Source organism: Amphiura filiformis, chromosome 4 (assembly GCF_039555335.1).
Source record: "Amphiura filiformis chromosome 4, Afil_fr2py, whole genome shotgun sequence".
Classification (NCBI taxonomy): Eukaryota; Metazoa; Echinodermata; class Ophiuroidea; order Amphilepidida; family Amphiuridae; genus Amphiura; species Amphiura filiformis.
In genome coordinates this window covers 82,887,862-82,912,976 of record NC_092631.1, presented here as the reverse complement: position 1 = coordinate 82,912,976, position 25,115 = coordinate 82,887,862, and the positions used below count along the sequence as shown (strand labels likewise).

The 25,115-nt window shown below is 37.2% G+C and overlaps 1 protein-coding gene across 1 annotated transcript in view; it reads right to left on the bottom strand.

Moving 5' to 3' along the window:
• The window catches only part of LOC140150428 (uncharacterized), a 76,664-nt gene extending 52,303 nt beyond the window's left edge, over nucleotides 1-24,361 (bottom strand). The window contains exons 1-27 of the mRNA XM_072172439.1: nucleotides 24,170-24,361; nucleotides 23,061-23,167; nucleotides 22,289-22,356; nucleotides 20,706-20,969; nucleotides 19,985-20,236; nucleotides 18,069-18,329; nucleotides 10,086-10,391; nucleotides 9,392-9,643; nucleotides 8,753-9,058; nucleotides 8,115-8,360; nucleotides 7,172-7,288; nucleotides 6,243-6,365; nucleotides 5,974-6,087; nucleotides 5,630-5,752; nucleotides 5,395-5,508; nucleotides 5,039-5,161; nucleotides 3,635-3,748; nucleotides 3,294-3,416; nucleotides 3,023-3,136; nucleotides 2,724-2,846; nucleotides 2,454-2,567; nucleotides 2,105-2,227; nucleotides 1,836-1,949; nucleotides 1,503-1,625; nucleotides 1,180-1,293; nucleotides 928-1,050; nucleotides 428-541 (exon numbers count right to left, since the gene is read on the bottom strand). Of these exons, the coding sequence (XP_072028540.1) occupies nucleotides 428-541; nucleotides 928-1,050; nucleotides 1,180-1,293; nucleotides 1,503-1,625; nucleotides 1,836-1,949; nucleotides 2,105-2,227; nucleotides 2,454-2,567; nucleotides 2,724-2,846; nucleotides 3,023-3,136; nucleotides 3,294-3,416; nucleotides 3,635-3,748; nucleotides 5,039-5,161; nucleotides 5,395-5,508; nucleotides 5,630-5,752; nucleotides 5,974-6,087; nucleotides 6,243-6,365; nucleotides 7,172-7,288; nucleotides 8,115-8,360; nucleotides 8,753-9,058; nucleotides 9,392-9,643; nucleotides 10,086-10,391; nucleotides 18,069-18,329; nucleotides 19,985-20,236; nucleotides 20,706-20,969; nucleotides 22,289-22,356; nucleotides 23,061-23,167; nucleotides 24,170-24,361 (4,267 nt within the window). The remainder of the gene's footprint in view (nucleotides 1-427; nucleotides 542-927; nucleotides 1,051-1,179; nucleotides 1,294-1,502; nucleotides 1,626-1,835; nucleotides 1,950-2,104; nucleotides 2,228-2,453; nucleotides 2,568-2,723; nucleotides 2,847-3,022; nucleotides 3,137-3,293; nucleotides 3,417-3,634; nucleotides 3,749-5,038; nucleotides 5,162-5,394; nucleotides 5,509-5,629; nucleotides 5,753-5,973; nucleotides 6,088-6,242; nucleotides 6,366-7,171; nucleotides 7,289-8,114; nucleotides 8,361-8,752; nucleotides 9,059-9,391; nucleotides 9,644-10,085; nucleotides 10,392-18,068; nucleotides 18,330-19,984; nucleotides 20,237-20,705; nucleotides 20,970-22,288; nucleotides 22,357-23,060; nucleotides 23,168-24,169) is intronic.
• Nucleotides 24,362-25,115: the final 754 nt, after the last annotated feature.

Genomic DNA, 25,115 nt, shown 5'->3' with positions numbered 1-25,115 from the left:
TGATTTAATAATATTACCCGGTAATATTATGATAAACCTGCTATTTTCTTTGAAATGCAGCTGAATGGTAAAACGGATTTCATTTTATTTGTAAAATTTGTATAATGATTGCACAATCTATCACCACACAAGTACCTGTCAACATACTCACCGATTTTACACCGGCTTCCCGTCAATCCGGGTGGACAAGAACACCTCATAATCAGCGATTTTACACCGGCTTCCCGTCAATCCGGGTGGACAAGAACACCTCATACTCACCGATTTTACACCGGCTTCCCGTCAATCCGGATGTACAGAAACACCTCATACTCACTGATTTTACACCGGCTTCCCGTCAATCCGGGTGGACAAGAACACCTCATATTCACCGATTTGCCAACCGGCTTCCCATCAATCCGGGTGGACAAGAACACCTCATACTCACCGATTTGACACCGGCTTCCTGTCAATCCGGATGGACAAGAACACCTGTACCCATTAAAGACCTCGTAACAAGTTCCGCCATTATCACATGGTGAGCTCATACAAAAATTGATGGCTTGATAAGGAAATAAAAAAGAATATTACTCGTATAATACACATCGGGCTTTGTGTTTCAGATTCTTCAGGGAAATATTTAGACGAGTGGCCGAGCTGTTATTAACGGTGGGCGAGTGAGGGGAGTTGTTCTACATTAATGTCGGGTAAAGCACACCCGGATTATAATGGCGGTGGTTATTTTTAGTTATATTATACATACCTTTGGGGACCTAGAATACAAAAAGTGTAAATTTGAATTGGGTAAAACATATCAATAGATTTCAAGTATGTTTTACTGCTAGGGTGAAGCATATAGGCCACCCTTTCTTCATTATTCATTATTCTTTTCAATAGACCTTATGTAATGACATAGTGTAAACTCGGTGTGTAAAGCTCTCAACTTACGGGTGCATGACAAACCGTCTCCGGCGAATCCGGTATTACAGGTGCACATGAAACTCCCAAAGGTGTTACGACAAACAGCATTCGTGTCACACTGTGAAGGGGAGGTTAAGCATTCATTGATGTCTGAAAAACAAAATTTAACAGAACATTATAATTTATATTTTCTTGGGAGGCAATACGTCATTATGAAAGTTGATGTGTATGTAAATTGCAGAAATTATCATGCAACAAGGATGTCAACATCACACTCACCGATTTGACAATGGTTTTCCGTAAACCCAGGTAGACAAGTACATCTGTATCCATCGATGAAATCATGACAAGTTCCGCCATTATCACATGGTGAGCTCAAACAATGATTGATTGCTTGATAATGAACAGGAAAAAGAACATTTTTACTCACAGCTTATATTGATTTGCGTTGTTTTTCTGACATAGCATATCCAGCATATCAAAACATGGTGGCATGATCGATGGGAATTATATATAATAAATAATTATCCAACTTAATTGTTCCGACATATTGACTATGCATACTCATAGTATGGGGAATGGATTTAAAGTTTCAAACTTACGAGTACATGAGAATCCATCGCCAGTGAACCCAGTATTACATGTACACGTGAAACTCCGAAAGGTGTTAGTACAAAAAGCATTCACGTTACACGGGGAAGGAAAGGCTGAGCATTCATCGATATCTGAAAAACAAAATGTACAGTAACATATTTAAGATACTCAGTAGATTTTTTAGAGGCTATTAATAAGCCAGATGAGTAGTTAATGGGGGAAAACCGATTTTATTTCGTTTGTGCGAATTGCGCTTCGCCACAAAGATTGCAGAAATCAGAAACCAATCATGACTCATGAATATGATGAATACGAGTGAATATTGTCAACATAATACTTACCGATTTGACAATGGCTTCCCGTAAAGCCAGGTGGACATGTACAGCTGTATCCATTGATGAAATCTTGACAAGTTCCGCCATTATCACATGGTGAGCTCAAACAATGATTGATTGCTTGATAAGGAACAGCAAAAATAACATTATTTTTACACTCATAACTTATTATTGATTTGTTTTTCTGCATATCTAGCATATCCAACATAGTTGTACCGACATATTGACTATGAATACTCATAGTATGGGGAATGGATTTAAAGTTTCAAACTTACGAGTACATGAGAATCCGTCGCCAGCGAATCCAGTATTACATGTACACGTAAAACTCCCAAAGCTGTCAGCACAAAAAGCATTCACGTCACACGGTGAAGGAAAGGCTGAGCATTCATTGATATCTGAAAAACAAAATGTACAGTAACATATTTAAGATACTCAGTAGATTTTCTTTAGAGGCAATAAGTCAGATGAATAGTTAATGCGGTAAAACGGATTGTGTTTGTGCGAATTGCGTTTCACCAAAAAGGTTGCAGAAACCAGAAACCAATCATGACTCATGAACATGATGAATACGAGTCAACAATGTCAACATAATATTCACCAATTTGACATAATAACACTTACCGATTTGACAATGGCTTCCTGTAAAGCCAAGTAGACATGCACAGCTGTATCCATTGATGACGTCTTGACAAGTTCCGCCATTATCACATGGTGAGCTCATACAATAATTGATGGCTTGATAAGGAACAGGAAAAAGAATATTATTTTTACACTCACACAAGTTATATTAATTTGCATTGTTTTTCTGATATCTAGCATATCCAACTTAGTTGTACCAAAATATATATGAATACTCTTAGTGTAGGGAATGGTTTAAAGTTTCAAACTTACGGGTACACGAGAATCCGTCGCCAGCGAATCCAGTATTACATGTACACGTGAAACTCCCAAACGTGTTAGTACAAATAGCATTCAAGTCACATGGAGAAGGAGAAACTGAGCATTCATCGATATCTGAAAAACAAAATGTATCAGTAACATATATTTAAGATACTCAGTAGATTTTCTTTAGAGGCAATAAGTAACAAATTGCGTTTGTGCGAATTGCGCTTCACCAAAATGGTTGCAGAAACCAGAAACCAATCACGACTCATAAACATACGAGTGAATAATGTCAACATAATACTCACCGATTTGACAATGGCTTCCCGTAAAGCCAGGTGGACATGCACAGCTGTATCCATTGATGAAGTCTTGACAAGTTCCGCCATTATCACATGGTGAGCTCATACAATAACTAATGGCTTGATAAGGAACAAGAAAAAGAATATTATTTTTACACTCACACAAGTTATATTAATTTGCATTGTTTATCTGATATCTAGCATATCCAACTTTAGTTGTACCAACATATATATGAATACTCTTAGTATAGGGAATGGTTTAAAGTTTTAAACTTACGGGTACACGAGAATCCGTCGCCAGCGAATCCAGTATTACATGTGCACGTAAAACTCCCAAAGGTGTTAGTACAAAAAGCATTCACGTTACACGGGGAAGGAAAGGCTGAGCATTCATCGATATCTGAAAAAACAAAATGTAGCAGTAACATATTTAAGATACTCAGTATATTAATGAGGCAATAATTCGGATGAATAGTTAATGCGTTGAAACGGATTGCGTTTGAGCGAATTGCGCTTCACCAAAAAGGTTGCAGAAACCAGAAACCAATCATGACTCAAACATGATGAATACTAGTCAATAATGTCAACATAATATTAACTGATTTGACATATACTTACCGATTTGACAATGGCTTCCCGTAAAGCCAGATGGACATGTACATCTGTATCCATTAATGAAGTCTTGACAAGTTCCGCCATTATCACATGGTGAGCTCAAACAATAATTGATTACTTGATAAGGAACAAGAAAAAGATCATTTTTACTGTTACGAGTCGTACTGACTCAAGGTCAAAATCACCTTTTACCCGAACTCACACGAATGAACAACACAAATACACTGTTTGATTTTAAGCTAACATAATCTAAGTCTTTAATTGAAAACTAAGTATGCTTGGTACATATAACAACAATATTGCATTTACAATAAAATCACACAATCAGTTTTATTCTATCGCACAATCAGTTTTATTCCAGCGGTCTTCTTGTTGGTGATTCTAGAGTTCTTGCAATGTTCTGGACGACTGATGTAATATATCCTTATTCACTTGTCCTGCGAAAATCAGCGAAGTCCACTGTACATTTGCATTTATAAATCCTTGCGTATAAAATCCACATACGAAAATGATGATGCTTTCTCCAATCTCCTTTGCGCTGCTTTCTCCACAAATATATCTCCTTGCGCTGCTTTCTCCACAAATATATCTCTTTGCGCTTCTTTCTCCAATAATAGTGTTTCTTTCACCAATCACTCTTATTTCAGGGAACAGGTTTCTTTAACACAGCTCCGCTGTTTTTTGACAGATGCGTGGCCTTCACAAACCCAGCAAACTCCAGCAATTCGACAGAAGAACTTTAATCCTTTGATGAGGAAGAGCACATTTGTTTGCTCGCTATCTCCTTCGTTGCTGTATTAAAATAGCTCAATTATTGGCTACATAAACTGATTAAAATGTACTTCTTTTTTGAAGAACGAAGACCATCACACACATGTGGAGTTTCACAATCTCCCATGACATTCTGTAAAGTCCCAACTTAAGCCTCCAGCTTTTTATACCAGTACTCATGCAAAAAAACCATCATCTATTAATAAACCATTACTTCAATCACATTATCACAACATTGCTGCAATCTTGGGATTTCCCAAGATTAATTATACACATTCACCTTTCACATTACATCACTTCCTGGGGGGTTTTCCTGATGGTGCAAATAATGAACTGGGGATTTCCAAGTTTCAAACATAGATCTGACTTTGTTTACAATAATTTTGGGGGAATTCCAAAATGACTTTCCACACCATTATCTTGCACGTACAAGGGGGTTTCCCATCTCATGACATACTTTCAGCTTGTAAACAAAGTTAAATAATTAAATTAAATTAAATTACTCAGGGCACATCACACTACTCATAATTCATATATCATGTACATTGATTTGATTTTCGAATATCTAACTATGATCTTGTAGATAGAATGCCTATGAATAGTATGGAAAAGGCCGTACAGCTTAAAAAAACTCACCGGTACATGAGAATCCGTCGCCAGCGAATCCAGTATTACATGTACATGTAAAACTCCCAAAGCTGTCAGTACAAAAAGCATTCGCGTCACAAGGGGGAGGAGAGATTGAGCATTCATCGATATCTGAAAAACAAAATGTAACAGTAACATATTTTAGATACTCAGTAGGTTGTCTTTAGAGGGTATTAAGTCACATGAGTAGTAAATGTGGTAAAACGGATTTTATTTCGTTTGTGCGAATTGCGCTTCATCACAAAGATTGCAGAAACCAGAAACCAAACATGACTCATGAACATGATGAATACGAGTCAATAATGTCATCATAATACTCCCCGATTTGACATAATTATACTCACCGATTTGACAATGGCTTCCCGTAAAGCCAGATGGGCATGTACAGCTGTATCCATTGAGGAAGTCTTGACAAGTTCCGCCATTATCACATGGTGAGCTCATACAATAACTAATGGCTTGATAAGGAACAAGGAAATAAGCACCATTATATTTATACCCATATTGATTATGCGTGTTTTACTACTATCAAAACTTTAATCAAGAGCTATCTGTCATCAAGTAAAGTTTCAAACTTACGAGTACATGAGAAACCGTCTCCAGTGAATCCAGTATTACATGTACACGTGAAACTCCCAAAGGTGTTAGTACAAAAAGCATTTACGTCACACGGGGAAGGAGAGACTGCGCATTCATCGATATCTGAAAAAAAATGTAACAGTAACATATTTCAGATACTCAGTAGATTTTCTTTAGAGGCAATAAGTCAGATGAATAGTCAATGCGGTAAAACGGATTGCGTTTGTACGAATTGCGCTTCACCAAAAAGGTTGCAGAAACCAGAAACCAAACATGACTCATGAACATGATGAATGCAAGTCAATAATGTCAACATAATACTCACCGATTTGACATATACTCACCGATTTGACAATGGCTTCCCGTAAAGCCAGATGGACATGTACATCTGTATCCATTGATGAAATCTTGACAAGTTCCGCCATTATCACATGGTAAGCTCAAACAATAATTGATTGCTTGATAAGGAACAAGAAAAAGAACATGTTTATAGGCCTACTCATAATTCATATATCATGCACATTGATTTGATTTTCAAATATCCAACTTTGATCATGTAGATAGATTGCATATGAATAGTATGGAAAAGACCGTACAGCTTAAAAAAACTCACCGGTACATGAGAATCCGTCGCCAGCGAATCCAGTATTACAAGTACATGTAAAACTCCCAAAGGTGTTAGTACAAAAAGCATTCACGTCACACGGGGAAGGAGAAACTGAGCATTCATCGATATCTGAAAAACAAAATATATCAGTAACATATTTCAGATTATCAGTATATTTTCTTTAGAGGCAATAAATCAAATATATTATATTTTTGTATATTTGATGCATTTTGCTTACTATAGGAATAAAGAATAATTGATAGGTATCGAAGACTCTTGCAATCGTACCCTGAAAAGTGCTTTCGTTTTAAAAAAAAATGAAAACATGTTAATTATTATGCTTGATGCAATTTATTACATTAATACCAGGATATGATAGAAAGAGTCATCGGTATAACTGACTAGGCAATGGTAGTGATGTAGTTGTAGGACCAAATAAGATGTGGTGCCTTGAAAAAAAAAAAAAGAAGCGCAGTGATTTATAGTGCGCTACGCACAGGCACAACGCCTAGACGTTGATCCACAAGCCTCAGCACACTTTACAGGTTGTCGCTGACTACTATGGCCCCACATCATTCCATAAACTATTAAACAACACTTCAGGGACTTTGCTGCTTCAAGAGCGCATACCCTAGACATTCCACAACCTTCGCAACCAGGATCAGCTCCCCGAGTTTCGTACGGGTTACAACCAGACAAATTAGCAGTGAGTTCCTTGTCCAGGGGAATTTCAAGCTAACTCAATTTTCCCACGAGAGCGTACTAGGCACCGCCAGGGTTCGAACCCGCAACCTCTCGCACCATAGTCGAACGCCTTATCGATTGAGCTAACTTGACTGCTAAATTATACCTTCTTGTCAAAAACAAGTTCCTTCCCTGATTATTTCCAATGAAAAGTACCATTTGAAACAGATTGTATTGTATAATAAACGTACCATTTTCACAGTTCATTCCAGTGATTCCGATTTCGCAAACACAAAAGTAGTTGCTATCCTCAGTAGCTTCGTAACAGGATCCATATACACACGGTTGGTTTACGCACTCACTTAGTACTGAACAAAGATACGAATAAAATATTTTGAATTAAGATGGGAAATCTGAGGTGTTAACGACATTAAGCATCCCAGTGGGCACAGGTTAGGATTTTCACGTTGAATCAACGTTGATACAACGTCGAAGTTTCACCCTAACCTGATTTCAACCTAGATTAGTTGAAATTAGGTTGAAATTTCAATGTCGATACAACGTTGAAATTTCAACCTGATTTCAACTAACCTCTAGGTTGAAATCAGGTTGAAATCAGGTTGACCTCCATCAGGTTGAAGTTCATTTGCAAATACAACGTAATTTCAACCTGATTTCAACGTCGAAATTTCAACGTGATTTCAACGTCAGGTGTGCCCACTCCCACTGCGATGTTAAGTTAGCAACATATCAACCATGGTCATGATGGTGGTAGGGCGGAGCGGTAGAGTCAGGAACCATTGACCAGAAATATGAATATGCTGATTGGCATTTTGAAATAACATTATTGATAATTGGAATAATCTTTTTGTTTCAGTTTAACGATTGACAAACAGGCCACGTTTGATACAAATATATTACTTGAAACGAAAAACCCCCTCGCCAAAAATATGTATATAACAAAAATATTAGAAATGTAGTCGGAAGCCTTTTTAAAAAAAAATGTATCACTTATTTACGGGTGTAGGATATTGTTATGTCACAAATGAATCTAGTAATGCCGAAGCAATAATGGCATATGAATTCGCCTTTCACACTCCAAGATTTACCATTCTTGAACTTGATGCATTGCAATTTCTAAACTAGAAAAACAGGCAAGTTAACTTTAAATTATTAAGCATTTCAAATAAATACCTGTATAGTCAAAACCACAAGTCACTGAATTTCCAATTATATCTGACACCATTAAAGTTACCATAGTCTTCCCTTTGACAAATCCTGACAGAGTGTGTATCGAAGTACTGAACGGGAACGCTGCAAATGTTTGACCATTACGTGCGTATGTGTAAATAATCTGAGCATCTGTTGGAAATGCCGCAACTGGACGATTGAAGGAGATCGATGTTTGAGTTGAACTAACAGGGCGCGGGCAAATAATTCCTGAAAAAAAAAGGTTTTACACTTCACATATAAGCAGCAAAAGTCATACTTACTAATTTGGTTACTAAGGTAATGAACACTCTTGAAAAGGTACATAACAATCCATAAAGTGTCCTGATAACTTATTGAAAAACTTGGGATTTTTGATCGAAAACTTGGATTTCCGAATTACTGGACATTTAAACTTCCAGATACGTGCTGCATATTAATGATAATAAGAATCTCTCCTGAATCTGATAGCTCAGAGATGCTGTTCGATTAACTTGTGTTGAGCTTGACCTGACAGTCTGACACTTCGTATAAAGACGTAATTTACAAAAGTATGCATAAGTTTCCATGATAGTTATGCTGGCTAAAACATGCAGCAATAAACCAGTAAAAATTGTACTCACCGAGTCTGAAGTACGTGAAAGTACAAATTGCAGAATTTGTTCCATCAGTTGCAGTAATCGTTATTAAATTTGTTCCACCTGGCAGATTTGACAGAGAATGAGTCTCTTGCGTAGATGGTATTCTTACAAGGATTTGGTTGTTAACTTGTGGATTCGTATCTAAATTGTTATAGCTATATGTCAGCTGAACATTAGCGTTGTTCGGGAAGTTTGCTAGTGTTGGACTGCTGAAGCTGATTTGTGCTGAAGACGACGGTGACAGAGGGTTCAGACTGATGGTAGGATCAGGACAGCTTACCATCACAACTGAAATTCAAAATTCAGTCATTTTTGAGTTTGCAGCTATAGAATGTTGTTACCTTTCAATATTCGACTGAACCACTTATTATAGTATTTCTGTTTCATGATTCTCTTGCACAGGTTACTAAATTAACAAAAGAATAATTATACTTTTTATCATTATATGTCCCTTCTACACATGAACTTCTGGTATCGTGCAAGAGTAATACCCGATCCTAGTATGTTAATTCCGTTATCTACTTAATCTGGTTTCTGATTTTTGGCAATTGTCTTAAACGTGCTTTAGAAGCGGCTTAGAAAGTACATGTATACATTAATTTAACCTCTTAAAACAAATACCTGTCACAATGTAGTCAAATACACAAGTTAATGAATTGCCACCTGCATCAGAAACAGTCAAAGTTACTCTATTTGTGCCTGTGACGAATCCTGATAGAGTATGTGCCAATGTACTGAACCGGAACGTTGCAATGCTCTGACCATTACGTGTGTAAATGTAAGTGACATCGCCAACAGACGGAAATGTGGCATCTGGACGATTGATGGAAATTGATGTTTGAGGTGAACTGTTTGGGTTCGGACAGGAGAGTCCTAAAATAAAAATAACAAATATATAAAAGGCACAACATTCAACATTCCAGGATAATGATCAGTGTATTCCAAATATACAATGATAATCTGTTTCTCTGCTTGTGAATGAACTCACAAAATTAGGGTTTTTTTTTGTCTACTTTGATCAGAAACTTTCCGAGCAGGTAGATTTGTGGTCAGACGATTACATACAAACTAAACCCAATCTCAAAATCCTTTTCACACGTTTAGTTTTGGTAAGTGGCGAAGGCAAGGGACAAAGCTGATGTGTTGAGAACACCTGATTGCAAGAGTTTACCAACAATGGGAAAACCACGTAACAACAGCTGAATAAAGACTAAACTAAGAGCTTGAAAAGGCCCAATATGTGGGCTTATTGGATAAGAGTATGCTACTAAAGCTGTGTAATACAGGCAAGTGATGTTCGGTTTTTGATACTCACCGAGTCTGAAGTACGTGAAAGTACAAATTGCAGAATTTGTTCCATCAATAGCAGTAATCGTTATTGAATTTGTTCCAACTGGCAGATTTGACAGAGAATGAGTTGTTTGCGTCGATGGTATAATCACAAGGGTTTGGTTGTTAACTTGTGGAGTCGTATCTAAATTGCTATATCTATATGTCATCTGAACATCAGCGTTGTTCGGGAAGTTTGCTACTGTTGGACTGCTGAAGCTGATTTGTGCTGAAGACGACGGTGACAGAGGGTTCAGACGGTTGGTAGGATCAGGACAGGTTACCATCACAACTGAAATTCAAAATTCGGTCATTGTGAAAATGCAGCTATAAAATTTTGATACCTTTCAATGTAGGACTGAAAACCGCTTATTATATCATGATTCCCGTACACAAGTTACTAAATCAGATAATAATTATAAACTTTATCATATTTTCCTTCTGGTATCGTACAATGCTTGAATAATTCCATATCTTGCTTATAGCATTATAGGGGGGGGGGGGAGATTTTTGGCAGGCCAAAAGGGGGGGGGCATCCTAAAACATTAGGAACAGTTCAAATATGCAAAATTTCCTCCTCGCTGCGCTCGCATTATATGATAAGATAATTTAAGGTGTTAAATTCGGGTTACATACATACATACATATACAATTTATACCGCGCATATTATCTAATTAAAGGTCAAAGCGCCATTACAAACTACAGCCAAGGCTGGAATAGAAACAAACAAAAAATACATAAGGAAATAATTACAAATTACAATTACATAAAAAGATGTGTTTTTAAAAGTTTTTTGAAAACAGTAAGGGAAACAGCTTCTCTGATGGAGAGAGGAAGCATGTTCCATAGCCGGGGTCCAATAACAGAAAAGGCTCTGTCACCTGTTGAACGATGGGTTTTGGGAATGTGGAGCCTAGTATGATCAACGGATGAACGGAGGTAATGATGTGAAATGCTTTGACTGTTGTATAAAGTAATATCGGAGGAGAGGTATGTTGGTAGTGAGCCATTCAAAGATTGATACATATACACAAGCAACTTAAAATTAACACGTTGGCGGACAGGTAGCCAATGAAGCCTCGCCAGGTAGGGAGATATGTGCTCACGTCTCTTAACACCGCAAATCAGGCGCACAGCTTTGTTTTGAACACGCTGAAGTTTGTCAAATTGCGCATTGGTGATGCCTGCAAGCAATGAATTTCCGTAGTCGAGGCGAGATAGAACAAGAGCCCTGATAATATGATGGCAAGTGTCCTCATCTAAATATTTTCTGATTCGGCCAATGTTTCTTAGCTGGTAGTTAAGAGTGCGGCACAATCCCCCCACCTGGCTGGTCATTGACCCATCCGAATCCATGATAACACCCAGATTGCGGACGGAATTTGTAGGTTTAATCTCAGCAGTACCAACATTAAGGGTGAGATCAGGATGAGATCTTAAATTGTAAGGTGATCCAATGATCAGAAACTCAGTTTTCTCCATGTTTAATTTCAATTTGTTTGATGTCATCCAATTTTGAATATCTGTTATACACCTCTCAATACAAGTGAGTGAACTAAGACATTCTGCTTGGTTCCTGGGATCATACGATATAGATTTGAGTGTCATCGGCATAGATATGGTACAATAAATTGTGACTGCGTAATATATTACCAAGGGGAAGAATGTATGTTGTAAATATCAAAGGCCCCATTATGGAACCCTGAGGCACTCCGCAGTCTAAAGGGATGTCACTAGAGCATTGGCCATCAATAGAGACCTGACTGTATCTATTTAACATGTATGACCGGAACCAAGCAAGAGGTGGACCTGTAACTCCAAGAGCCGTTTCTAGTCTGTGAAAAAGAGTGTTGTGATCGATCGTATCAAATGCTGCTGTGAGATCCAGCATAACTAAGAGCACCATTTTGTTGTCATCAAGCTCACGCAGGACATCACCATGAACTTTCAGCAGTGCTGTCTCGGTGCTATGCCCTTTGCGATAGGCAGACTGCATAGATTCATTCAGTCCATGGCAACTCAAATAGTCTTTAAACTTGGATGCCACAACACTCTCGATCACTTTGGCAATAAACGGTATATTGGAAACAGGCCTATAGTTCTTAAATATGTTTTGGTCCAGAGTAGGCTTCTTTAATATAGGAGTAACCATTGCACTTTTAAGTAAATCAGGGAAATTACCAGATTCAAGAGACATATTTACAATGCGGGTTATTGTAGGCACAACAACAGGCAGATTTTGTTTCAGTAGCCATGTTGGTAGCTGATCAAGAGCACAAGTTTTATTTGTGAGGCGTTTAATCACCGTTTCGATCTCATCCATAGAAATAGGCTCAAAAACGTGCAATCTATGAGTTGTTGTGTCTAAAAAGCTACTATCTAACTCAGTGGGAGCACCAACTTCCTCCAACTCATCCTGGATTTTGTCAATTTTTTCCTTGAAGAAAAATGCAAACTTCCCTTACCAAACATGAATGCCTATTTGGCATTCTGTAGGTATTCGCCAAGCCCTCGAGTGCCAAGGATAGCGGTACTAGGTGGTCACTAGCACTCAGCAGCTAATGAATGCCTATAGAGCTGGTTCACAGGCATTCCGAATGCCTCACAAGAATGCTTCCGAATGCCTATTTACTCATTAAGCCCTCAATAAAGTTCAATACTATTAACTTAGGCATTCCTAAGCATTCATAACTAAGTGGTTCTAGGATTAGGCGGTTTGCTATAGGCACTCAGTGGCATTCGGATAAGTCATAGGCATTCGGTTAAAAAAATTCTTAAGTAATAGGCATTCCATTGAAAAATTTCTAAGTATTAGGCATTCGGTTAAAATTTTTTAAAGTAATAGGCATTCCACTGAAAAATTTCTAAGTATTAGGCATTCCATTCAATTAGGCATTCTGCTAATAGCCTTGACTAGCATTCCTTAGTGGTTGACCCAAGGGTCAAACAGGTGCATGATGGGAATATATTTCTAACTGCCATTTTGAACTGGTGTGAATGCAGAGATGATGGTTTCTTAATCCTTTCATGTTTCCAGCTTTATTATAGGCCTTATTTTTCACTCTTTACATTTGGGATGTTACATGACAATGCCATATTATGTGGACAACATCATACATGTATGGGATCCATGTATATTTATCTTTGTGTGCAATAATATGCCACAATATGGATGGTGTAAGTATAGGTAAGCTTAAATATGACTAGATGTAACTTTGAATATAGGTTTTTATGTAGGCAGTTTCTTGAAATATGGAATGGTCTAGTGTTAGGAAGGAGGAGCTACAGCATATTGGGGCATTATTATTACATTAATAATAATTGTGTACATTTATACCACGCACAAATTCACTAAAAAGCACTCATATGGCACAAAATTAGGGGAAATTGTCTTTTTTTTCACTTTTGACATCATTTATTATGAAGGGAATAGTTTAGACCTCCACAGTTGTTGATAAGAATTATTTAATTTGTTTCCAGGAGTCAATTTGGATAATTACATCAAAGAATAAAAAAGATAAACTATATAACAACCATAGCAGTGGCCAGCTTTCTGGTGTTTGCATATGGTTTGCGTGTTAATTGAGACAATAATAATTGTATCCTTTGATTCTGATATATTCGTTCAAGGGCTAATACAACCGTGTGATTAGAGGGCTAAAGCAACTACCTTTATGTGATGGGAATTCATTGAAGCATAGTTTGCATTTGAATTGGAAGGCCCAAGCCTCAAATTTACTCACTTTTTTCCATAGACAAAAGACGCAGTGATTTATCCATCGGATGTGATTTAGCCACCAGATGTTACATCTTTGCGTTCACTCAACTTATGTCAATACTGAATTCTAAGCTGATCTCCGCTAGTGTCTACACTAAAAATATCATAGACTCGACAAAGACAGACGATGTACTGAACTAAAATGCCTCTGCGTCTGTCACAATGGATAAAAAATGGAGTACATTCTGGGCTTACCATGTGCAATTTTCTGCAGTGCATTATATTATATATATTCCTATTCGTCACTCTCGTATAATTGCTTAGCCAGCATATAGCTATGTAATTATATAGTGGTTCAAGTGCTTCACCTGTAAGTGGTTGGAATACCTATAAGCGGTTGGAATGCCTATAGGCGGTTGGAATGCTTCTGAGGCGATTGGAAATTTCTTTGGCGGTTGGAGTGCTTCATAGGCGGTTGGAATGCCACTAAGTGGTTCGAGGGCCTAGCTCATTTACATATTTCGCCTCTGAGGAGGGCTTATGAACCACTTACGAACCACTAGTAGCGGTTGAGGGCTAAATAAGTGGTTCGAGTGCTAACCTGTAGGCGGTTGGAATGCTTCCTAGCGGTTGGAATGCTTCCTAGCGGTTGGAATGCTTCCTAGGCGGTTGGAATGCTTCCCAAGCGGTTCGAATGCTTCCTAGGTGGTTTAAATGCTAGGCGGTTTGAATGCCTCCTTGGTGGTTCGAATGCCTCCTTAGTGGTTCGAGTGCTTAGCTCATTTACATATTTCGCCTCTGAGGAGGGCTTATGAACCACTTATGAACCGCTATAAGCGGTTGAGGGCTAGCAAACAGGCGGTTGAGTGCTAACAACCGCCTATTAACTCAATGTTATAGTATTGGAAGCATTCACCATTTAGGCATTCATTACCAGTTCTTTACCATTCAATGGAATGCCTAGTGAGTGGCTAGGGAATGCTAGTTTTTTAGGTAAGGGTTGTTACACAATGCTTCAGTAGAATCATGAACAGGGAGGGGTTTGGTTGATCCATTGAGAAGATTGCTAATGGTACGAAAAAGATCTTTGGCATTCGCGTCCACCACCTTGGTCTTGAAGAAAGATGTTTTTTGCTTGAGCAATCATGGTGTTAACAATATGCAGCTGGTTATGGTAGTTAGCACGATCTTCCTCGTGCATTGATTTTCTCCATTTTCTTTCAAGCTGTCTTCGCAGACGCCTTTCACTACAAATGTCTTCATTAAACCAAGGTGGTGTACCACGAGTGGATCTACTTTTAGTTTTAAATGGAGCATGTTGATCAAGAGTCACTGCACACGATTTAGAGAAATAACAAACCAAGTCATTAACATGGAATATCATTTAAAGCTTTGTCAAGATCTTGTCTAAAAGCCTGATCATCAAGTGTGCGGAAATCTCTTCGAGTACTGGTCACCTTTTGGGAGATGGTTTTTATATCTCAGGGTACATTTAACAAAATGATGTTTAGATAGAAGAGATTCTTTAACACTATAGTTTACAACAATATTATCATCAGCCCTTGATATTAGGAGATCAAGAGTATTACCTGACTCATGGTTAGGACAAGATATATGTTGCTGAAACCCAGCAGTAGACAGAGAATTTTGGAAATTTCGAACTTCAGACTTAGTAGGAATATTAACATGAATGTTAAAATCACCCAAAATCAACAACTTGTTTGGCATAGTGGTGACATCATTAATAAAGTTGTCAAATTCATTGATGAAATCAGATGTACGATATTTGTTTACAACTGAAGGAGGTGGTCTATAAATACATATAAACCGAAGTCCAGACTGTAAGTCTGTTACACAACAATGTTCAAATAATTTAGTATCCCACTCAGTTACTGTAATAGTAAGATTGAGAGTCGATTTATACAAAATGCCTATTCCTCCACCCCTTGTCTTACATCCTCTTGAAAAGTTCAGAAATGAGTATCCCATTGGTTTAAGTTCTTGAATTATAGCGTATTCTTCACTGAAAAGCCAGGTTTCTACCAGAAAGAGAATGTCAACATCCCTTCCAGGACATAGTCACAAATATAGTTAGTCTTGTTTCCTACGGAGGTTGCATTCCATACTCGAACATCAAGAAAGCTACCAGATGGTTGCACATCCCGTAGATTTGATTTTTCAACAGATCTAGGTTTGGAAGTTTTTTCTCGTCTAGCAGACAGCAAAACTGGAATTTGTTGCTCATGTTCTATGAGCATTGTCCAAGGATTCATCATTGTTCAGGGGCACCATGAATGGTCTGGATACTGGGCGTGCATGTTTGCGCACCCCTCCCCGAACACCCCTATGAGTAGAAGAGGGTCGGCTGTTAATACCTAAATTAACAATATGGGACCAGGCATTTGGAGCCAATGCGGTAGTTTTGTAAGAGTTTCCAATTTCAAAAAGTTGATCACGTGTGTAAGTACGATTTATGTGGTCTTTAGGTGAGACTATTTGATGATCATGGTTAACTGGCCCTGGGTTTGTGTCTACATCACCAGCTCTCAGTATTTGGTCATGAAACGTAGCAGATGAGTTTGAGTAGTAGCTGATTCTAGTTTTGAGATAGGCACATTGTTTTACCATACGTATGACAGGCAGTTTAATGCAGTAGGCCTTGTCTATGGTACAACATGCAGGCAAGTTATCATGCTGGTTGATCACATATAGGCCCAAAAGGATTATAACAAGTAGCTACAAGTAATGCTTGCTTGAGAACCATTATGAGGAGTTCAGTGATTAGGCTGCAATACAGTAAAAGTCTAAAATCCACTCAAGAAGATCAGATCAATATGAAATCTATTATAAAGTGAATTTGCTGAAAGATCACTTTACAAGTAGCTACAAGTGATTTAAACTGATCAATGTAATTGCTCTCCTTGACCACTCATGCAAGGGCCTAGGATACTAGTCAAGTCAATGAACAAATGGTTGTTTAGTCTGCAGAATTTGGCTACATAAGGCTGCGATCACATAGAAGTATACTATTCGGGTATACGGTGCACGTTTTGCAGGTGCACGCGTATAGCTTGAATCGAGCAAGGTAATTTCATAGTACCGGGTCACATAAGAGGGCACTAATTCGCTATACGAAATACGCTCATTCGATCAGGCTGAGTTTACTATAGTATACTCTTATGTGAACTCAGCCTGATCGAATGAGCGTATCGTATAGCGAATAGCGAATACCGTATATCGTATACTTCTATGTGATCGCAGCCTAAAGAGTCATTTCCAGGTATCAGAAATCGGCGTCAAATTGCAGAAAATATATCAAACGAACCAAAATAACAATCCAACTAGGTTGTTACTTAGCTTTCAGATGTACTTCAGTCACAATATGAGTTCAGTTCACAGAGTAGATGAGCATAAAATCAAAGAAATAATCAGAGCTTAGATGGCAGCCTGCATCCTGGCGCACATCAGATATATTTAATTTCTTAGTGTGTAGGGGGAGCAAAGATTTGTTGGCACGTCATAAGGGGGCGATTTTTGGCAGACTAGTTTGAGAATTCACCACTCCAGGGGTACACATAATTATTGCACAATCCCTAACTCTGGGTATACAATACTTTGTCCTTGTGGTTATATTGGAATGATAACAAATAATGTGTGATCAAATGATCATAAATTTAGTTGATATTATACACTGTACTTTCATGGTGAATAATATAAACCTTTTTATCATTACGTAATTGAATGAATGAATGGATGAATGAATGGCATGCTTAAGCGCATTCCGTCACAGGAGCACAATGAGCTGAACATGTTACACGACAACTTAAACTTCACAAAATATACGCAAAGAAACCAAAATTTACGTAGTCAAATGTTAAAAAGATAAGATTTTAGTGAACTCTTGAACTGATTTTGAGACTTGGAATTCCTTGAACGTATGTGCTAAATAAACATCTGTATAATTTCGAGTCAAGTGAATGCGTTCTTCATGATTAATAACATATTTTTATTTCTCACAAGATGGACATAGATGGCATAGTCAATAATTTGCTAAATCAGAAAATCTAAAAATCATCATAATGGCAGCCTCCAGTAGTCTCTCTCACGTAATTATTCATTTGAATTAATATAACTATAGTGTACATAGTGTTTTATTGATCCCACAAACAACAACACAAAAACATATAATAGGGTCAATTATTATTTTGTAGCTTGCTTTTACCAACAAAGTATTCTCTCAAAACACTCACTCTTGACAATGACATTGAATTGACACGTGGCTTCATTCCTGAGTGTATCTCGACAAATGTATGCCACTTCGGTAGTTCCGATTTCAAATTGAGAACCTGGTGTGAAAGCACTAGAGCATTGGATTTGATTGCTTGGGGTAAACCTGTCGGTAGCTGTGGGTGGCGACCAAGTGACTGTGGTAGTAGAGGTACCAGTAGACACTATTCTTACGATATCAGATGGACAGTCCACGATAACTGGAGCAGTTGTATCTCTGGTAACTAAAAGCAAAAAGAACAGCAATAGCAAGTGTAAATAATTGAATATATGAATACAAAAGCCACCTAAGTCCATACTTAAACCAAATTGAGTTAAGCATGGGAAAGTGTTCCTTTACATAGGCCTGTCATATGTATGAAAGAACAACTCAAATGCATCCTCTGTGTCTATTGAGCATGTGAAAAATAGCATGTATGAAAGAATCACCCAATTCCATGATTTGAGTCTTGTAACACATTGATTAAAATCCAGTATGTATAAAAGTCCACTTGTAACACATTCATTGCTAGAGAGTGACTTTTGAAAAAAAAATGGGTTTAATAAAGGAAAGTGTGTGGTTTATATTACATGGCAGAATGCTTATCAACATTATACATACCTGTGCGCTTTATTTTGTATTATCTTACTAGTGGTAATCTCATTCTAACATTGTTGTCTTTGTATATGATTCAAACAACCACCTAAGTCCAAAATTTAAAATGAACCCCACGAAGTCCCTGAAATGCTAATCGTCATACCTAATACAGGTTAATCCACTCATTTGCACGTAAAATTTACCATATTGACCAGGTAAATCTAACTGAAGGAATTAAAATGATACACAGGTTTTTCTCTCAAAATCACTTCCCATGGACTTAGGTGGCTTTTGTATTCATGTATTCAATTGTAGAACAATAGCTACAAAGCAGCATTGCAATGGCACCACACGAAATGATCCCCTGACTTGTAACCATATGAGTTACCTCAATGTTGATTTTCAATACCATCATTTACTTACAAATATATTGCAAAATTCTTTTATACAAATCCAAATTGAATATAATGAGAGTTTAGTGGTAGTAGTTGAAATTTCAATTTCTGCCCAACGTTGCAGCTGCACTTTCTTCTGCATATGATCAAGTAGATCAAAAGAAGAGTGCAATAAACGGCAGATTCAACAGGAAGCAGCCGTTGATGAACAGATTTAGAACTGTCATTGAGGAACGTAACGTCAAATTTGGACTTGTACAAAAGAGTTTTGGAATATGTTTTATTGACCATGATGAACTAATTTGCATGTGGGCCGGTTCAACCATACCATGAAATACTTCAATCTTTTAACACATGAGTATGAAAACGTTAAAGTTACTCAACTTGAAGACCTCATTGTGTTACCAGCAGTGAACCATTTGTTATTCAATAATGAAAAGTATCAGCACCCATACTAGAGACATATCCTAATTAATATCTTTCATATACTTGAAGAAGCATAAAGACAGAAAGGTACCAGTTATGTTCACCCCTGTTAAACAAAACCAAATATCGTCATCCTCATAACCAAAGTGCCTAAGTCATTATTACATGTTTCTCATTTGAAATTTTGATTTTCTGAGTAATAAACCCATAATTAATAAAATTTCTGGCTGCATTCTTCATTGACTTGTGGAATACATCAAAAGAGATGCATGAATTCCACAAGGTTATGAAGAATGCGGCTGAAAATTTGATTAATTATGGGTTTATTACTCAGAAAATTGCAAATATTGCAAATAAGAAACATGTAGTAATGACTTAGGCACTTAAGTTGTATTTGAATGTCTGATCAATGAAGAGCACGTGTACGTACTTTTCGTGTTCGAGAACGCTTTATATGCAAATAAACAGGGCATCGACTTACTATTAATATTAAAAGAACAAGACGCAATATTCCCCAAATCGTCAGAAAAACTATATCTGACGGTTGTCACTCCAATGGGGAAATGCTGTCCGGGGGTGTGAGTTTGCGCATGTCTTGGTGCCACGCCCGAGTCGTCAGTAGCTGTAGGTTCTATCCATAGTACAGCCACGGATGAGTCTTCATGTGGTGCGGCCTCAAATATTGAATCTGGACAGCCGGTTACTACAGGTGGTGTCATGTCAACTGTAGCGACTAAATAAATAATATCATCCATCTTTGAGATTAGAACACTAAAATTTGACTAAAAATTGCCATTTCTTTCCGCACCCTAATTGATCAAGAAAGATTAATCGCCAATGTCCACTAAGTCCATCGCTCATCCCGATCGATCTTTGACCGTTTTGTGCCTACTTTTGTTGTTTGGTTTATCATGTCTGCTTATGTGCACAGTGACATTAATCACTTGCTCTAGTGCACTTTTGTATTCCCATTGATCCCAGTTGTTTTTGCTGGTTTAACACTTCTGTGGGCCTTGGAACTTGTAATTTGTGGCTATCGAACTTTACCTACTTCAGTGCCTACTTTAATTGTTTTGTATACCCCTTTGCGTACCGTCTAGTCTGTATTTACTTGTTTCCCCACATCGAGTTGATATACCTTGCCCCTTTTCTGTCTATTTAAATTAAAATTTTCACAAACTTTAAAGAGATATTTTCCTTACATTCCAGAGTGACTGTGAAGGAACACCGCGCTTCATTACCCGCATTATCAGTGTAGATATACGTAACATTTGTAACACCGACAGTGAACTGTTGATCTGGGATATGTGTTGAGAACGATTCTATTTGATCCATTGGGGTCTCATCACATGGATCAATCGCCGAAGAGGGCGTCCAAGATACCTGGGCAGATGATTGGCCAGGTGCAATCACGTGAGATATATCTGATGGACAGTTTGTAATAATTGGTGGTCTGAAATCGATCGCTGTGGAGAGAATGTAATAACAAGGATATTAGCTGTAATATTGATTGACTATCGGCATTTGGCAACATTTATAATAAGCGAGATTATTAATCGGAAAGATTACTACGGATTAATCAATTTTGAGGCTATAATTGAGCCCAAGGTAATAAATTGTGGGTCACTTATTAGGAAAAAATGTTGGCTTATTCAAACTCCAAGATGGCCGTTATCAGTCCAGATACCCGCCATTAAAGGAGTATTTCTTGAGGTTAGCATCCTCATTTTATGACATATTTCAATAGATATCCACGAAAAAAGCTTTTTCCCCGAATTTCAGTTGATTCTAATCTTGTGTTTGCGAGTTATGCATGATTATGTGTATTACACTGCTTTATAGACAGCGTCACAGCAAACACAAAAACGTTTTAAAAACGTTTTAAATAAGTTATATTTTGGCTTTTGGTTTAGGTAAAAACGTTTTAATAACATTAAAATGTCGGGTTATATAAAGGTCATGAAAACGTTTTAAAACGTTTTTATGAAAACACACTACAACAATATTTTTTAATGTTTTCAAAATGGTATTATAAACTATTTTGGCACACATTTTTTGCCAAATATTTTGTCAACACTAAATAACATTATTTTAAAATATTTGCACCCAGCAAACACAGAAATGTTCTTAAAATGTCTTTTTCAAAACGTTTTAATAACATTTAACTGTCGGGTTATATAAAGGTCATGAAAACGTTTTTAAAACGTTATTGCAAATATTTAGGGCAAACATTTTTTGCAAAATATTTTTTCAACCCCAAAATAACATTTTGTTTAGAATGTTTTGTATCAAGTTTTCACAAATGTTTTTGGAATGTTATTAAAACGTTTTATACCCTTTATATAACCCGACATTTTCTGTAAAATATTTTGTGTTTGCTGGGCAGTAGATTATCAAAAAATGTTTTTTTAATGTTATGAAAACGTTTTATACCCTTAATATACCCTATATATAACCCGACATTTAAACGTTTCCTGACAACCTTTTGTAACCTTTTGCGAATGATGTCGAAAACGTTTTGTGTTTGCAGGGATGTTGTAATTTTGTTCTGGTGAGATTTCACGATATTTTTGCTAAACGAATTCCAATGGTATAAAAATGTCAACTTTTTTGGAGAAAAGTGGAGGGATGATGCTGTGGATCACGAAATGACCTTTTAAGTGCCAATATATAATATATTAATGTTACAACCAAAGGATCAAAAGGAAATTACAAACACCAACATTATCATTTTGTGTAATGATGATATTTTTCCCGTTATACTGTTTTTCTTTTTACCTCTTACCTTCACATATCAAGTCAGAATATATTTCTGTCCAATATAACTCCTTTGGAGATCGGACAACTGTTGCTCTGCACGTGACAAAAATGAATGGATTGTACAAAATTAATACGAGAAGAAAACGAAACAAACGAACAAAACAAGTATGCAAATCAAATTTTGTCACCTGATTGTCTCTATGTAAATTACTATCGCTCAATGTTAAAGGCCCATTCAGTGATCCCAGCGCAAGTGTAAAAAATTAAGATTGTTTATAAATTGCTTAAAAGTGAAGGATAAGTCATTCAAATTGATATGAAACATTTGGCAACAAACCGAAGAAAACAGCAGTATTGACGAAGTTGAAGCCCCAAATACAAATACATGTGGCTAATTTATATAATGTCAGTATCTAAATTGCAGATTCAAGAAAATACCTTATTTTGTCTTAAATATACATGTACGGCTTTCGGCCGAACACTAGCAAGTTATATTAACACATCTATTTACAATGACAAAGGTACCAAAATCTGAATTCTGATTTTAACGATCATCCAGATGAGTAAATCACAGAATGGGCCTTTAATTGAGGAGTTCTTATGACTTATCACGCTTAATATCTCCGATGACATTATCTTGAACATGTTGAACCTAGGCGTACAACCTCAAGTGAAGGCATATACCTGAGGAATCATCACCTGGCTGTCTTAAACATGTGCTATTAATCCATTGTACCATGGTGTTATCAAAAATAAGCAACAATGAATAATTTTAACATGATTTTCAATATAACTACCTGAATCGAAATGGTCCAATATAATATGGTGGTTGCGGAGGACTCGGAGCTCGCCATCTTATACTGACTGTAGATTTGTCGGTAGCTTGCGAATGAGACCAAGCATTCTGAAGAAATAACATCAGATCTGGGTTACTTTTTATCTGTTTGTTTCTACGTAAGATAAACTTGTCAGAACTTGTAAAGAAACACCTCAAAGCTTTTGTGATTTCCTCGTCATTTAAGCCAAATAACACCCTTCGTGGCAAAAGAAAAACGCTCAAACATAGTGTATGGATTAGTGTGCGGTGACGCTGATTGTTCTGCTGCCTATGTTGGCGAAACAAAACCGTGGACTTGAAAACCGGCTTGAAAGCTAGACTCAATAGGAGGCCCAGTACAATCGAGGCCCAGAACTCCGCCGTGTACCTTCACCTTAAAGACGCTAGTCATAATATTGACACCGACGACGCAGTGATTCTCGATAAGGAGGAACAGTGACATAGGAGAGGCATCAAGGAAGCCATCTGGGAGAGAGTAGAGCAGCCGTCACTTAACAAGAAAGGGGGACTGAGACACAGCTTATCTCACGCATGGGACCGGGCCATCAAGACGATCCCTAGCCGTCTCAAAGTGTCACATGACCAGCCCAGCGGGTCAGTTGCCTGATGGTTTCAGACGCAGCGTAGCAAGTTGCAAAAAATGTAAGTTCCAGTATTTGATTTAATTCAAAACTTTGTGATTCTAACGACTGGACGACTGAAAATGTTCACTATAATTATGCTGCAAGCATTGTTCACTATAATAAGGTTGATTGAATTATTACGCCCATTTTCCAAGTTAAATTAAAACGTTGGTGAAATATACCAATTTCTTTAAGGGATATGCAGCGTAATATTAACATAATTGAAAGTTTATTTGTTGATTTTTAACACTTGGCCACAATTACTTACATGGAATCCTTCTGAGCATTCATGCAGTTTAGTTTCTGGAGGCGATGATTGAATTATTACACCCATTTTCCAAGTTAAATTAAAACGTTGGTGAAATATGCCAATTTCTTTAACGGATATGCAGCGTAATATTTGAAAGTTTATTTGTTGATTTTAACACTTGCCACAATTACTTACATGGAATCCGTCTGTGCAGTCATGCAGTTTAGTTCCTGGAGGCGATGTTAGGAACTCTCCTAGTCCTTTATCTGCTATTATATCCTCGTCGTTGTGTGTGGAGTATGACACTGGCGCAAGGCGAGCTTGAAGAAAGAACCCTCGAAAAGTCGTTGCAGGATGAGAGAGATTGCGGCCTATGGTAACTGTCATACATTGGTAAATTAATGAGACAGCGATTATCGTAGGTTTACATTGTTGGACAACCTTAAGGTTGGTCTGAACCCTGGAATTATGGAAACTTTCGGGCCTCATAACTTCTAAATTGTTGGTCTAAAGTATATAAAAGTATACATATTTAGAATGGCAAAGACTTGATAAGTTCATCTGAGAGGTCAAATTTGGGCCAAAATGGCACTTTTGGCCCAAAATCCCCAAAATAATGGTTTTGGCCCACTTCTTTTTTGTGCACCGTAACAAAAAATTCTTGGGCCAAATTTTTTTTGAAACTAATTTTTAAAAACAAGATCAAAATATCTGGGACCCGTTTTTCATTTTTTGAATTTCGACTAACTTTGAGAAATTTGCGCCAAAAATGGTCAAAAAATGCTGATTTTTCAAAAAATCATAAAAAGCCCGATTTTGGCACAAATTTCAAATATTTTTGGTGAAATTGGTCAAAATTCAAAAAATGAAAAAACGGGTCCTAGATATTTTGATCTAGTTTTTAAAAATTAGTTTCAAAAACTTTTGGCCCAAGAATTTTTTTGTTACGGTGCACAAAAAAGAAGTGGGCCAAAAACCGTTATTTTTGGGATTTTGGGCCAAAAGTGCCATTTTGGCCCAAATTTGACCTCACAGATAAACTTATCAAGTCTTTGCCATTCTAAATATGTATACTTTTATATACTTTAGACCAACAATTTAGAAGTTATGAGGCCCGAAAGTTTCCATAATTCCAGGGTTC